This window comes from Amblyomma mixtum, chromosome 10 (assembly GCF_055824585.1).
Source record: "Amblyomma mixtum isolate Tamu chromosome 10, ASM5582458v1, whole genome shotgun sequence".
Lineage (NCBI taxonomy): Eukaryota > Metazoa > Arthropoda > Arachnida > Ixodida > Ixodidae > Amblyomma > Amblyomma mixtum.
Window position 1 is genome coordinate 186117889 of NC_143021.1, and position 16690 is coordinate 186134578.

The 16690-nt window shown below is 46.8% G+C and overlaps 1 protein-coding gene across 15 annotated transcripts in view; it reads left to right on the plus strand.

Annotated features, from left to right (window-relative positions):
* The first annotated feature begins 1812 nt into the window (after nt 1–1812).
* The window catches only part of LOC149327960 (uncharacterized), a 90891-nt gene continuing 76013 nt past the window's right edge, over nt 1813–16690 (plus strand). For 7 of the 15 annotated variants that reach the window (XM_089563075.1, XM_089563072.1, XM_089563073.1 and 4 more), the window contains exons 1-5: nt 1866–2134; nt 9952–10069; nt 10171–10245; nt 13886–14043; nt 14360–14618. Coding sequence is in view for 2 of the 15 variants with exons in the window: in XM_089563080.1 (XP_089419206.1) it covers nt 2012–2134 (123 nt within the window). In the remaining 13 variants the exon portion in view is untranslated. The other 8 variants (XM_089563068.1, XM_089563082.1, XM_089563064.1 and 5 more) reach the window with 7 other exon arrangements.

The following is a 16690-nucleotide window of genomic DNA, read 5'->3' on the forward strand; positions in this document are numbered from 1 at the left end:
GAATTGGCTGAAGCGGGCGGCTCTCGCTTGGAAGGACGCCGCCATGTTTTCACGCTAAGGGCGCAAAAGCCGCAACTGCCGATTGCCTTCGTACGCTAACGCTATTCGCATGGCGAGTGCCAGTCCGGCTTTGCAGACGGTAGCCACAGTGCTGCTCTTCGACAGCCGGTAATGCCGCCGACAGGATTCGTCGGTCAAGGCAAACTGGTCGCGATGTCCGCGGACACGCCACTCTTCTTCGCAACCCAAAAACCAGGCAAGGAGAGTGGGATCCATGGCTTCCAGTATCAATTTCGTATCCCGTCGCCCGCGCGAATCGCTTCAGCGCATTCCGTTGTTCGACTAAGCGTAGTAAATTGGGGTGACGTCACGATGACGTAGCAGGAAGGCGGATCCGTGTCGTCACGCCGCCGTCACCGCGGCTGGAGCCAATCAGCGAAGAGCGAATGCGACATGTCGCAAAAGGCGACACCGGGAGAATACCACCCCTGATCTACCACCCCCCGACACGCATGGCAGAGGTCGGGTGCCGCCGGCTCAGATATGCAGGCTAGGAGGTCTTGGGTCCCAGCAGACTCTACAGCCAATTGGACGAGCAGGAGCTGGAGCTCAGGGTCAGAGCTGCACAGCAGGTTCTCCCAGGTGTCTACTCTCTATATTGTTCGTCCCCCTGGGAGAGTACGGGCATTCCCATATTATATGATCGAGGGTCCCTCTCGCGCCACAAAGATTACATTTATCGCTCCTGGCATCGGGGAATATGTGGTTGGCCATAACCGGGTGCGGATACGTACAAGTTCGCAGTCGCCTCCACGCGACTGATTGTTTAATTTCGTGTTTGGCGATCGTACCAGTCTATACGCTACAATCTATAATGCTGCGTGATCTCCCCATATTTTAGCATGCGCTCTCCACTCCTTCGCTTGTCGGTAGAGATCTCGAGCCAATTCCTGGGCCGCCTCGTTGCCGGGGACGGCTTCGTGCGCCGGAGTCCAAATTGTGTGAATTTTCCTATCCAATTTCCTCTGGCTACGATTTTGGCCGCTAATGGGGAGATCCTTCCATTGCTAAAATTTTGTATGGTAGTTTTGCTGTCACTGATGACAAACTTCGCTTCCCGTCCAACGCAAGCTAACGCGATCGCATTTTCCTCGGCAACTTCTATGCTCCGCCCTCGCAAAGTGGCAGACGTCACCGGATATCCCCGGCCTCTGTCGACCGTTGCCACCGTAAAACCGGCATATTTTCGACAACCTTGGGATCTTTAACGTGCACTGACATCGCACAGCACACGGGCGCCTTTTGCGTTTAGCCTCGATCGAAACACGGCCGCCGCGGCCGGGTTCGAGCCCGATGCTCCGGCTCAGTAGACGAGCGCCTTAACCACTGAGCCACCGCGGCGGGTACAGCTTTATCAGCCACAGCAGGTTCCTCCCTTCCCTTACAGCGCGTTTAGGGTGTTTCCCGAGGTGTGACGAAACTTCAGCGCCTTTCCTTTAGTCGAACACGTTCGCCGAACGCCGAAGCTATAAAAAACGAACGTGACAGGGACGCGCCTCTTAGGTTTGGCGGTTTGCAGCCTTCGGGCTGTGGCCGTATATCTATTTCAGTCAGCGTCCGTTGCGGCGGACGCGGTTGCCGCGACGCGCGTTTTTGCTCTCTCTTTTTCTCTCTCCTCTTATCTTTACTCTCTCTTTTTCTCTTTCCTCTTATCTTTCAACTCTCTTCTGCACGTGGCAGCGGTGGTGGCTCGGCTTGAGCCAGTTGGCAGGCCCGTGCACTTTTCCTTTTCATCCTTCTTTCAGTCGCAACCAACCAACCAACCAACGCGCCTCTACTACCAATCTTCTCTCGTGCGTCTCATTTTAATTCTGCACGTGGCAGCGATTGCGCGTCAGCGCGAGCCAGTGGACTGGCTCGAGCAGTCTCCTTCCCATTCTTCTTTCAGTCACAACGACGAGTCGTCAGCGTAGAACGTTAAACTTGGGCAGTGCTGCTAAATGACTGCCGGATGTTCGAGAACTCCGGACGCCCACCTACCCAAGACAGCCTGTGCCAAGGACCTGTCCATCCGACACTAGTGAGCAGTGCCGACGAACGCGGAATTCCCGCTCAACGTTACTCAACGTTAGTGGTGAGTGCATTACACTGCTGGCAAGTAAAGTGGTTTAAAAAGCTCTTTTTCTGTAACGCCTACAACAGCTCTTCATTTTGCGCTATTCTTCTGTATGTACCGTATTGTGCGTTTTTATCGTGAAGACTTTCAAAAATTTTCCCGCCACAACCGCTCGCTCGTTTGCGGTGAAACTGCGCACAGAGCTTGCGCAATATGGTAACTTTTGTATCGTAGCAAGTTTTACAACGGTGCTTACTTAGTTGAGCCGTGCATGATGCGAAATCGTACCTGACTGCGTAGAGATCGTCGAACCAAAACCCGCAGACGCCGTTTTTTCGCTGAAGGGCGGCAGTGGCGCCATCTGTTTTCAGCAGTGAAAAGCGTCACGACAAGGCGCCGAGGTAGCCGAGGTGAGCGTTGCATGAAGCGCGTGCCTACACTGTACGCGTGCCCTTTGAATATGCCGCTTTTTCGGCTAACTGAGCGAAAAAAAATATCAGAACAACTGATTTAACGAGGCTTTACCTTTCAGGTGATATTATTTGCAAAATCGCCGCGGCACTTTGTCGTGACGCTTTTCACTGCTGACAACAGATGGCGCCACTGCCGCCCTTCAGCGAAAAAAACGGCGTCTGCGAGTTTTGGCTCGACGATCTAAACGAAGACAACTACGATTTCGCATCATGCAGGGCTCAACTAAGTAAGTACCGTTGTAAAACTTGCTACGATACAAAAGTTACCGTATTGCGCAATCTCTGTGTGCAGTTTCACCGCAAACGATCGAGCGGTTGAGGCGGGAAAATTTTTGAACGTCTTTACGATAAAAACGCACAATACGGTATGTCACGACGAAATATTCGATATGATACAGCCGATATCTGGAGCTGCATGAGGTGTGGTATGTGGCCGTGTGTATGCGCCGCGCTGAAATTTTTATCGCGTGCGCCACAGCGCAGTAAGAATGCGCAGTAAGAACGACCCAGGTGCGGTATATGGTGCCACATAAAACTTCTGCATTCGAGACGAAGAAACAAGGCTTAGAGAGGCTGTCGTTCCGTCACACCCAGGCGCTCCCTTTAAGGTATCTTATGAACAATCCGCGTCTGGCATCGCTTAGAATGTGCTATTAATGTTCCCGGGACGAAGTCGGAAATAGCTGCGTCTGCCTGGTTGGGCCATGTCGGGCTAGTCTGCCAGGCCTTACGAATCGCAGCTTCTCTCGCGTTCAATTGAATTTCCTGAATTTCCTGTCGCGTTCGAGAGCGCGTCGCCGTGAACTTGCCGCGCTGGGCGCTCCTTATTACCGAACCTTATGAGCTCTGGCATCTTTCGAGGCACGTAAATTTTCAGTCGTATTCGGCACGACGAAGCCAGACATAGCGTGCGTTTCTTTGGCTGCGTTGCGCCGGGTTTGTAGTGGAACAGCGCTCTTTGAAACCGGTGCCACCATGGCATCGCACTAAATTTTTAGTCGGGATCAATACGAAGAAACAAACCCGTCTCAATGCTTGCACTAAGAAGGGTTTTCTGTATTGCGAATAAATATTTCAGGCCTGTTTGACGCTGCGCAGAATTTTCTGTTGCGTTCCTCAAGCGAAGGCGACACTTTGGGATGTGTTCCCACAATGTGCCACGAAAAGTTCGCTTACTACGGAGCCCGCTTGAAACCGATGCTTCTCTGGCAACACGTGATATCTTTCTGCCGCGTTCGCTAGAACGAAGTTACATTGCAACGCGTCATCTTGTGCTACGACGGATGCCCCGTGTTAAGTTCTATCTGTACATTGCAACACGTCATCTTATTGTGCTACGACGGATACCCCGTGTTAAGTTCTATCTGTTAAACCCATGTTTGGCGGCGTGTAGAATTTCTGACACGTTCTTTATTGCGAAGCGTTACATCGTGTGCGTCTCCCTTGTGCCACGACTGATGCCAGTGTTATGGAGCTCTTTTTGAACCGATGCTTGTCTGGGACCGCATAACAATTTGTCGCGTTCGCTAGAAAGAAGCGACACTTCCAGTGGGGAATCTTATGTTCTACAACGGATTCCCTGCGCCAAAATTTATTAAGGCCTTTAATGCTTCATACTGTCGTTAGCAGACGCGTCGGCAGCCGTGTCGACAGACGCGTCGGCAGAAGTGTCGACAGACGCGTCCGCAGCTGTGTCGACAGGCGCGTCGGCAGATTCGTCCGCCTTTCGGCGTCACTGCTTAAAAGGCTCAAGGTTCCAGCATGAATAAAGGCGCATCTAGTGAATGCATGGGCTTCATAAATTAAATAAAAGGAGTAAAGTCGACAAAAGGAAAATAAAAAATAAAAATAAGAAAATAAACAAAAATAAAAACAAAATAAAGATAAGAAGTGGAAATAAAAATAAAACAATAAAATTAAGAAAAGGAGCAAAAAATAAATAAAAGCAAAATATGAACAATAAAAATTAAATAAGAACAGTGGCCAGGAAACGCTTTCTCCTTGCAGCACTTTAGAGAGCCAAAGTGCCCCCTGAATTTTTAAAACCGAAGCCTGTTTGGCGCCGCGTACAATTTTCTATCGCGTTCGATAGAACGAAGCGATACTGCGTCTCCCTTGGTGCCACAGAGGGTACCTCGCGTTATGGAGCCCTATTTGAACCGATGCGCGTTTTGTGCCGCGTGGAATGTTTTACCGCGTTCGATTCGACGAAGCAACAGCTCGAATCCACATCCCTGATTATGCCGCGACGGGTACCCCGCGTTACGGATCCCTATTTCATCCGATGCGCGTTTTGTGCCGCGCCTAAATTTCTGTAGCGTTCGATACGATGGAACGGCACCTAACACGTGTCCTCGTGTTAGAAAACGTCGCGTGTGCCAAGGTACCGAGCTCTACATGAGCTGCCCTCTTGGAACAGTGGACACCTCAATGATACTTTAAGATACGTGGCGGTAGTGACAGATGCGCGTTCTATGCGCTGGCATTGACAACGTTGTGCCAGAAACGCGGCGCTGAAGCCATAAGCCGTCGGCGTTCGTTGTTGGCGTTGACAACGTTTTACACTCTAATCATTTTAAGCAAAGGACGTGCGCATATCTGGACCCCTGGGAAAGTGGATGCCTAAATCACGCTTGTAGATAGATGTCATCGCGCTTAGTGTCCAAGTAAAAAAAAAACCATTGGAACCAATTGGACATTTCAGTTGGAACTAATTGGACATTCCCATTGGTTCCAATTGGACTTCCCAATAGGACCCAATTGGTTTCAGTTGTGTTTTTAGCCACCCGACCAATTGGCTGAACTGGATCCAACTGGACCAGCCTTTTGGACCCATTAGTCCAGGGATTTATTTATACCAGAAAACATTCACAAAATATGCTACGTTCATTTAGAAAGGTAGCCAAATGTTTGTGAATAATAGGCTCTAGTGTCTTGGATAAGTATTTCTACAAGTTAACATATTTTAATGTGCAAAAGAAAAACTGATTAACATTTTTCTGTGTAATTGAAATTAACATGCTTTTATGGAAATCAAAGCCAACAGACACACATATATCACAAGCAACACTGCACATTCAGGCACTAGTAGCATATATTAGATCAGTATGTACATCCAGAGAACACACTTCTGCTGCAACTTATATACCCAATTTATGAGGCGCTCATGCTGCGGCCAGTGCCTCTTGCCCACTGAGAGCAGTTATTTAATTTCAGCTCCATTGGTGGTCTCGATGATGAGTACAATTCAGTGGGTTAAGCTTCTGATAGCTCTTTGTCAAATATGCACACATTCATTGCATAAATTGGGTGCAGTTGAGCGGACCACTTGGATTCAATGGGTGAGACCAATTGGACTCACCAATTGGAAACCCAACTTGTCCAATTGGATAATCTATTTCGATCATCCAAATGGAACGCCGTTCCAATTGGAACCAGTTAGAAATTGAACACGTCCAATTGGATCCAATTGGAAATCCAATTGGTTCCAATGGTCTTTTTTTTTACTGGGATGAGCTACACCGCGCGAGCCCCTGCCCGGGCGCTCGCTTGGTGTAGCTCATACAGACCGCGATAGTAGTCGGGGTGATGAGAGAGAGATGTGGGCTACATGCGTTAGTGCTGGCAACGGTCATCGAACTCTCGTGATCAACCATCTGCCACCTGCAAGGGTGGCAGGGTGGGTGGTTGACTTTAATGCAGATATAAAGACAAACAGGAATTTCTTACCGCTTATGCGGGAGAACATCCCGTTCCTCTCGCTCGTAACGCCCTACCTCGAAAAAATACTTGCATAGACCTCGTCTTTGGGAACCATGCATTGGTGCAGAAAGTCGAGCATATATATCCATCTATTTTTCCGACCAGAAAGCTTTCTTCATGACAAGAGTGGAGTGTTCTTGAATAACCCTTTGGTGAGCCCCAAGTTCCTGTTGCAATAAAGTTTTTCTCTCTCTCTCTTCAAGAAAGAATGTGTGTGAAAAATAAGTTGTCTGTAATTGTACATATATGTCTTGCTCTATTTCTTTGCCTCAATCTATCGAAGAGCTGAAACAGCTGCTGAGCTGCGCTCAAATTTCGCATTATGATGAAACATAATCGTCGACAATTTTTTTATACGCAGTTCGAAACTAGGCAGCGAAATATTGCGTTTTTGCGACTTTGGCGCACCGACTACAAAACCGGACGTAGTGACTGAACTGCGCCCCACGCCCTGTGCTACGGATTTCAGTGGGCCATGCACCGGTACGCAATTGATTGTGTCCTCATCCATTTGGCTTTCTTTACTATTTGGATCTTACCGTCTGTGCCTTGTGAAACGCAATACACGTATGTGCGCTCTGGTGTCAGGCGTGTCAACGTGGTAATCAAAGCTGCTGCATTGTAGTGGAACATGATCCCCCTGGTTTCTTTTAATGTTGTTGCACTGTTTATTCTCACCCGTAGAGCTTTATTTTGTTCCTCTCAAGTAATTAGGTGCAAACTTTGCGCTTCGCGCCTTTTTTATCCTTTTTTTAATGCCAACTGCTCGTGTTGTCCCTGAAGACGCCCTGTGTCTTTGTGTCTCCTCCGAAACTAGGTGCCATTTATTCTGCTAAGACATAAGTAAATTCTCCCGCAAAATTTGTGAACGAGCCGAATATCATAACCCTAGTCCAGGCGCACAAACGCAGTATGTTCGGAGGTGCTTCGAACTTTCACTCTGTGCATTGAAATGGCCACAATTGTACAGCATTCATGAACGCCTTTTTATTTTGAGGCAAGTGTGAAATATTATAAGGCACGGTTATGCAAATGTTGAAGCTAAAGGTTCATTTTTCTTGCGCGTTAGAAATCTTTGTTTTAAAAGTTTGTTCATCGCCAGTGTCTAGGGAAGACAGCCAATAAAAGCAATAAGAAATGTTACTGACACTGGCAAAAACATTAATAGCAAATAATGCCATCCTTCCGAGGAGTATTCTTCGGATATATTTATTGAGAAGCGGAATCTTGCGATATATGATAAACTTGCATTCATAGATAGCTTGCCTTGAAACACGCGCTTGTCTAGAATTTCTTTGTGTGAAACTATCCGAAAATTCAGAAATTATTGAAGTGCACACGAAGCAAAATGTTACCGTCCCGGCAATGTGCGTTTATCAGTTAGGTGCTCAATATTGCTCTATGATGCATTGAAACACGTTTTGTTTCACCTGCGCTTTTTGGCTTCTACCGCTAATAGATTATGTTGACTCCACCCTCCGCTTTTAACAGATGCTCATTTGCTAGGAAACGGTACATTTCCAAGAATATAAGAATGCATTTTTTGTGCAATACAGAGGCGCTGCCCTGTTGGAGTTCAACTTTTATTCATGGAACCCAAATAGTGGAAATTGAGCCCTGCCATGCGTCGTCTTTCAGAGCCCATGTTAACTATTCAGAGGTAAAGCCCACATCATAATCCACACCATACCTTTCCTTACCTCACCATGTCACACCATACTGCCTTACCCATTTATCAGACATGAAGTTGTGACCAATGCACACCATCTATTCAAGGTGGAATTCTCGTTCTTATCACCTTGTTATGAAATATGCAAAATTCGTATTCTCTAGAGCTAGCGGTTTTCGAGATAAAAGTGGGACATAGGAGACCCACAACGCCATGAGTGCATTTGAGAGAGTGGCACCTGTGTCCCGCTGACCTCTGAAGCACAGGCGCTTAAAAAAAAAAAAAGTAGTCTTGTTTTGTGAGGTGAAATGGCAAGACACAAAGGTCAGAACATACAATAGCCTACATGCTAAGAAAAAAATCAAAAGAATGTCATTCTATTTTCATGTACTCACAGTCACATTCGGAGAACGAACACGGGTGTGCCATCAGCTGTCTACTTTCTGTCGTGGAAAGGCAGGAAGCAAGTTGCAGAAAGGGGCACGTCACAGACTTTGCAGGTTAACATGTTCTAAAACAACATGCAGCGCACGCAAGGGGATCGGTTCGCTTGAGACAGAGGTATGGGCGGCCACCGCTCAGCTACCTTCTAAACAGCCATCAAGACACTTTCTTTGAGCATCCACCAGGTTCAGTAGAGGTTTAAACGAAATTTATTCGCGCATATTTCTCCTCAAACACCTTCTTTCAACATCCAAGAGGTGGCAGCAGAAGTTAAAACGAGATTGATTCGCACAGTTTACACCTCAAACGTCAGTGTAACCACGAAAAAAGTGGAACATATGAGTCCCTACTGATGTATTTGCATCATCCTCATCCTCCACGCTGTCCGCATGGATTTCACTGTCACATAAGTCGTCCAGGAGTCTGAAAACCAGATCAACTACTTCCTGCATGGACAGAGACTTCCGTGCATGAAGCAGATTGAAACTCCCATGCACCGATGGGCGGCACCAAACGTTAGAATATATATGCTTCAAGAAATATATTGCTGAAAAACGGTGAATTTGACTTTGCAAATTTTTTTTTCCAATAAGTGCACACATGACAAAAGAAAATGATGTATAAAGCAGATTTAAGAATTACTCAGTAAAAACAAGAACTTTTGAAACTTATCGTTCATAACGAACCGGCTGCACAGAGCGCCAAAATCTGCTGAAAGCATCACGCAGCGCGCGCAAGTGGTATGGCTCGTTTTAGACGCATGTCCGTGCTGTAAGCGCGCGGCTACATTCAACATAGCTATTAAAAAAGTTTTTTCAACATCCACTAGGTTGCAGCGGAAATTTAATTGAAATTAATTCAGCGGTTTCGAGCCCAAAAAGCAAAACATGACTGTGTAAAAAGTGGAACTTATTAGTCCCGCTGTCCAGCGAAGAGTTACAGTACCTTAGCATATCTTACCATACCACACCAAAGCATACCGCACCTTACCATACCTTCCACGCCTTGCCATACCATACCATACCATACCTTACCATATCTTATCATACCAAACCATGCCATCATGCCTTCCAAAAACCTTGCCCATACCCTACCCCATCATACATTAATATACCACTTTTTACAGTAAACAGCCTCCTTTCGAGGCTGCCCATCTGGGATTCCACTGCAGAACATTCTGGATAATATTTCCACTGCTGGGACTCAAGAGCTTAGTCAATGAAGGCACCGATAGCCCTGCTAGGCAGTCTCATGGTGTCCGAGGAGCTGGATGGTGCACTGTGCATTTAAATCATATCGCTGTGACTGGCGACGCCCACTTGCAGCGAATACTGCCAATTTTCCAGTCTGCTATTTTTCCAAAAGTTCTTCGGTGACTGCAAAGCTTCAGTGCTGCTGGCTGTATATAGATAATCGCGGCACTGATGTTTGTTTTTAAGCAAAAGCAGCAGGAGCCTGTTTTGATCATACCTTCTTTGTGGATGCAGACGGTGCATGTGTCGGCAGCGTCCGTTGTGCAGTTGTCACGTGGGTGCTCCCAGATGCTGACGCCCACGATTTCGATCGGCAGCAAGGCGATGAAACTAGCGAAATCGAAGACCACAGGTAAGGAAGACGGCTAGGACGAGAGCAATTGGTCCTGTCCTATAGTCACTACGGTTCCCTGGCCAACAAGAGAATGTGGGCATTGTTTGTTGGTACCACAGGTAAGGAAGACGGCTAGGACGAGAGGAATTGGTCCTGTCCTATAGTCACTACGGTTCCCTGGCCAACAAGAGAATGTGAGCATTGTTTGTTGGTACCTATTACTCTGCTTATGCCAAAAAAAAGTTGGCAAAAAAATGCCGGGTCGCCATCATGAATTTCGGCGCTGTTCCATGATAGGGCCCCCCGTACTTTACCAGTAATTTCGACACTCGGGGGCGGGAGCGCTTGCTCGAATTTTACGATATAAGCGTATTCGTTGTTTTTCAGACATAGAAGTGATAATAGAGAGTTTTAGTATTGCGGGCTTTGCATAATTGCGTCCATAGCGGAATAGCGGGTCCAGAGTGCGCATGCGCAGAACGCTAACGGGGAAATAGCGTTAGCGTACGCACGCAATTTTCAGAATTTAGCGTTGCGGCAGTTGCGGCTTTAGCGCCCTTAGCGTGGAAACATGGCGGCGTCCTTTCGAGCGACAGCCGCCCGCTTCAGCCGATTCAGCAGCTCTTGCGATTCCGTTCGGCGTGTTTACCGGCAACTACTGGTGTTTTTGCTTTTCGCTATGACTTACCCTGCTTCGACGATAAAGTTTAAGCTGCAATTCAGCCCAGTTTTTGAGATACGCTCTCGATTCTGGAGCGCGCAAAGCCTTATGGAACCTCAAGCTGCACTGCTACCGTCTGCAACGGCCCGAAATGCATCAGAAACCTAAGAAAAACGTCTGGAACGAGACAAAAATAGATTTGGAGGTTTTTCGCGGTGTTTTATGGACTTGAATTATGTAAAGAGAATTTATATTAAATTTTCCTCAAGTTTTTCAACATTAGACGTCATGTGATGGCAAATTTTCTTGCTCCAACGGCTTGTAGTTAACATTGCCTTTACTAGATGGCGCCACTATTCTACGTTTTCATTTCATTTTATTTCAATTTCTGGGTCATTTTGCACACGAAAATGAACGCTGCACTAATAATTCGTTTAAAAAACTCGAAAATATTGTACTTTGGCAAGTTAGCGGCAATGTCAACCATTTTAGAAGGACCGTTGGCATCCATGTCAAGCAGATGGCGTTTAGCGTTTTCAGAGCGCTATACTAAAACTCTCTGAGGGGATAAGTTGCTTGCGGCACGCTAACGTAATTTCCCTTAGCTCCGCTATCACGCTAACGCTATACTAAAACTCTCTAATGTTTTGGTCAATTGCATTTCAGAGAATGCTCCAAACTCCAAACACGCCCGTGGAAAATTCCTCCCGCGTGTTACGTGGCACTTAGTAAGGCTTTTGTTTCTTTTGTACTGTTATACTACTACACTACGATACTGTTATACTGTTATAGTGTACTTTTATAGCGATAAACTTAAACCGTTAGCGGTTAGTCTCGAAAAGGACTGATGGTTCTCGGAGACCTGTTCTTTCCCAAAAGTACTTACCTCTTCCTTTCTTTTTGGTTTTTTCATGCAATGTAATTACTTGCGAGCACAGCATAAAATATTGTTACGTGCTTAGCACGCACGGGGGTTTATTCACAGAGGGGATCGGTCGGAGCAGGATGGAAGCAGGAAGCCTAGCAGCGTCCTTCAGTTCTTTCTTTTTCTTTCTCTCTGCTGGTCAGTCCTTCATCTTTTGCTTCTTCCGTCGAGGCTCTGTGGAAGCACGTGACAGGACGCTGCTAGGCTTCCTGCTTCCATCCTGCTCCGACCCATCCCCTCTGTGAATAAACCCCCGTGCGTGCTAAGCACGTAACAGTTTGGTGGAGGTGCGGGGTTTCGACCACGAAGCATACCATCTACCGAAGGAGCCGTAGACTCGCAGGCTTCCCACCACTGCCATCGGACATGCCTGGAGACGACAATGCCGAGCAACCCGGGATATCCATAGCGAACAACTGGCCACATTGTCGAGAGCCCCGCACATTTTTTGGAAAACCTGAAGAGGACGTTGACGAGTGGCTGAAACACTACGAGCGGGTGAGCAAATACAATCGGTGGAACGCTGCAACTAAACTGGCTAACGTGGTGTTTTTCCTTGCCGCCACTGCCCTTGACTGGTTCGACAATCATGAGGATACACTGAATTCATGGGCTACCTTTACGACCGAGATAAAGAAAAATTTTGGGGATGAATCAGCAAAGAAGAAGCGTGCGGAACAGACTTTGCGTCACCGCGCGCAAGTACCAGGAGAAACTTGCACGGCATACATCGAAGCCATCTTAAAGTTATGCAAGCTAGTTAACACCAGTATGCTTGAAGAAGACAAATTCGGCCACCTTCTAAAAGGAATTGCGGAAGATGTTTACAATTTCCTGATTAGCAAAGAGAGCCTGAGCACCACCGCTGACGTTATAAAACATTGCAGAACATTTGAAGCTCTTAAGCTGCGTCGAATCACCCCTAAATTCGGAAGATTGGCCAATGTCACCTCTATAGCCAGTGTTGAAGCCTGTCCTCCAAATTCTATGGCTGATATGATTCGAGACATTGTGCGCGATGAATTGTCCAGATCCCGGGACACCTTCTGCCGCACAGAATATCTGCGGCACAGTTCTGCACCGGAGGAAGATGTTGCCGCCCTGTCGACTCCGTGGGCTCAACCTAACGGCACTTTGCCCATGAACGATCGGAACGTTGCCCAACGTTATGGCCACCAGCCGACGGAAAGGAGGCCCACCTACCCAGAAGACGTGGTTCGTCAGCAGCGAGATTCTGGCTCCAGCCAACGTCGCGACTTTGTTCGCCAGGACTTTTATGGCGGTCGCTGGCGATCTCAGCCTTTGTGCTACCGGTGTGGCATTGCAGGGCATATCGCTAGATATTGCCGCCGTCGTTTCCCGACTTCTCAAGACGGCCAACCCCCGGTGCATACTTACGGACAACTGCACACCGCGCAGCAGCGACCCCCAACGTCCGCTTGGAAGCACGTGACAATATCATAAGTTAATGAGCCCACCCGCTCACAGATATAAATACGATCATGAAATGCTCGAGTTACATTCATTTTTAGTTCTTAGATACAGTGTTGTGCAGTATGAATAATGCATGTCTTATGGGACATGCATTAGCCCGTGTTCAAGTGCGTCAACTGGTTTTTGTTCAAATCAGCTAGGAAAGTGAAGATCTCCGTCTGTGCTCAATGCACACGTTAACTGCCATTATTTTACTCAAGGCGAAATTTTTGCCGCGATGGCTCGATAGTTATTGTGTTTGGCTGCTGTCTCAGAAGACGCGGGTTTGATCCCGGCTGCGACATTCTGATTTAGATGGAGGCGAAATGCCAGACGCCAGTGTGCTGTGCATTGTTAACCCACGTTAAGGAACCCCCGCTGGCCGAAATCATCTGGAGTCCTCCACTCCGGCGTCCCTCAGAGCCTAAGTCACTCTGAGACGTTAAACCCCACAGAGCAAACCAAACGAAATTTTTCACATTGCAGGTGAGATGTCCCACCTTTTGTCTCCTCTGAGGTCCGTGTTATCCTGCCTTTAGCAGATAATAGATCACGGTTTCTTTTGTAGCCACATGTCGCAGATTGTGTAGAGGCTAAGTAGTACTCACATATAATAGATTATTCGCCCTTAAGTATGGCACCCCCCAGATGCTTTGGGATGTTAAACCCATATAAGCTAAACTCAACTAAACGTTCTCAAAACTGGTTTGGCAGTCTTGCGAGATGTGCCGGTTGCTATGATATGAACACTGACCTTCTTTCTTGTGTCTTTCAGCAGTGGCAAGTGTCTGTGCTCGTCGAACCTTCATTGAGAAAGCAAGAAGCCATGCGCCTTAGCCGCACTTGGCGCTTTCGTCACGTGGGTGCCAGTGGAGCCTATGGCCCGCTTCCTCGCCACCACAACGATGAGGGGAGTGAAAGTGGTGCCTAGAGGTGAGCAGCACTGCGAATAATTGTGTTCCAGTGGATCAAGTGAGCAGCCCAAGAATGGGGTCACTCTGACTGCTTAACTGTGCTGTTGGCGCTACTGAAACCAGCCGTTACTGAAACCAAGCGCATTAGTAAATGCTCTAGACAATAGATTTATTTGCCCTTCACTACAGCATCAAGTACAGCCCGAGTCGCTTTTGACGTTAAACACCTATAAGCTAAACTAAACTAAATATTCCCAAAACTAGTTTGGTCGTCTCTAGAGCTGCACCAGTCACAACGATGTGAATACTGATCTTCTTCCTTGTGTGTTCCACAGTGGCAAGAGTCTGTGTTCATCGAACCATCATTAAGAAGGAAGCTGCCGTGCGTGTTGGCAGCACTGGGCGCATTCGTGCCATGGGTGCCAACGGAAGCTCAGACCCACTTCCTCTCCACTACAACGATGAGGAGAGTAAAATTGGGGCCTAGAGGTGAGCAGCACCATGAATAATTGGGTTCAGTTGGATCAAGCGAGCAGCCCAAGAATGGGGGCGCTCCCTCTTACCACTTCACTGCGCCGTTGACGCCTAAGAAAGGTATGCATAAAACTCTATTTGATATTGTACCAGGTCTTTAATCTTTTTCTTATTCCGCACAGAAAGTTTTGAACATGCTGAACGTGAATGGGAGTGATGTGTGTTGGTGCTTATAAAGTCTAGGACGGCACGTAATTGGGACAAAGTGCAATTTAGGGACCATTACTTTAACTAACCGAGCCGACTACCTTTTCATTTTTGTTTAAGGGCTTGATATTATATTGTGGGATTGTAAACATATAATGAGAAAAGAAAGCGCGCGAAAAAAGCCGCTGCTAAAACCAAGCGCGTCTGTAAGTGCTCTAGATGATCAGTTATTACTATGAAAGCAAAGGCGCAGTCATTTTCTCCCGTTCTGTGTGTTAACCTCAAGAGCACAGTGAGCGAAGACACAGAGGGAGATAGGAGTTTAGTACCACTATGCGGATTCTTACAGAGAATGCGAGATGATGAATCTGCAATCATGGCAGATAACTGGTTGTGGAGGATGCCTGCGCTTGCTGTGGAAATTATAGCCATTTGTTTCACTGTTTTTCACGATTTGCAAGTTTACTGTGCACAAAATACGGCGATGCCTGAGCATGCTCACTTAGAAAATCTGAAGTTTAATTGCCCAGTATTGTTTCTCGCACTTATTTCTCTGTCTATATCCTCGCGAAACGCACTGACATCAGTTTGCTGCAAGTAACTGTGCCATCTACGGAAGCATCCCAAGCCAGGTTGCGCTCTTATAAACCTAAAGCTGCACTCTTGTAATGCTTTCGTAAGCAGAGGATCAATCTATGTCTGTGGGGTTTGAATGCTTGGGCAAAACATTTTCAAAAAGCAACTGTGGACTTTTAGCTGGTCCAAAACAACTGAAGCGTAAAGGGGAGAAGCTTATGCCAGGTTTTTCAGGGAAGCCGGCTAATAATTTTAAACATAAGGTTTTTGAGAAGAGGAACTTCTTTCTGAATAGTAATAGCCTTGTTGGTGGCTGCCAAAAAAGAAGGAAATGATATTAATTAGTAAAGTGAATAGTTAAATTCTAATAGTTCACTTTTCAACTATTACACATAGACACCTGATTGCAAATAGGGATTCGTAGCCGGACGTTAGTTGTTGCCATACGAGTTTTTACAGTTTTAAAAAACACTGTTACCCTCGCTGCTGCGGCTCGAATAATTTGAGCTGTTTCTCGCACCATTCAGAAACCACGCGCTTGTAGGGCACACAGCTGCGCCAGTGAAAAGACGACGCTCTATGAAACACGTAGAACGTGACAATCTCTACCTCATCAGCACTTGAGCAGCAAATTGGCGAGCAGTGGAGAGCACTACCCGGGCGGGGCTCGGAGTGTCGCGTGGTACGTGTGGCACAGACTGTCGCAGTTGGATTGATGTCACTTTGCGCCCTCCCACAAGCGCATGGTTTTCGGGTGTCGCGAGAAATCGTCCAAACTATTTGAACCACTTCGGCAAGGATTATCGGGATTTCAGAAGTGTAAAAACTGACATGCTTATTACTAATGACAGGCTAGAAATATCAATGTGCAATCAGGTGCCGCTCGGTAATGCTTAAAACGTTAGCTATTATAATTATTCGAATTTTAACTTGATTCTGTTTTCTGACGTCAGCAAACACTTGTATTGCTATTCCATAAAAAGCTTCTGTTTACCACAAAAACTTTTTACCTTGAATTAGTTGGGCCATCCTACCTGAAGCACCTGGTATACATTGCATTGAAGTTTTAAAAAGGACAAAGCTCATGCGTTCCTCGGGTATGTATGGAGATATATACCAATTCTCCCACCAAAATTAGCAATTGGATAAGAGATGACGTACAATCCTGCCACCACCCAAGTTATTTTTATTGATGAAGGTGTTACCCCAAATATTTAATGCTGTAAACACTCCGTCCCCGAAAATATATTTGGCTATGGAAGTCTCTCACTACGAATATTAGCGGCATCAAAGTCTCTCGGTACACGACTGGCTGCTGTTAATATCTTTCACTTTTGAAGTTGATAAAAATTAGTCCATTGTCTAAAAATTCTCTCTTTACTGAACTGTGTCGCTGTCAATGTTTGGCG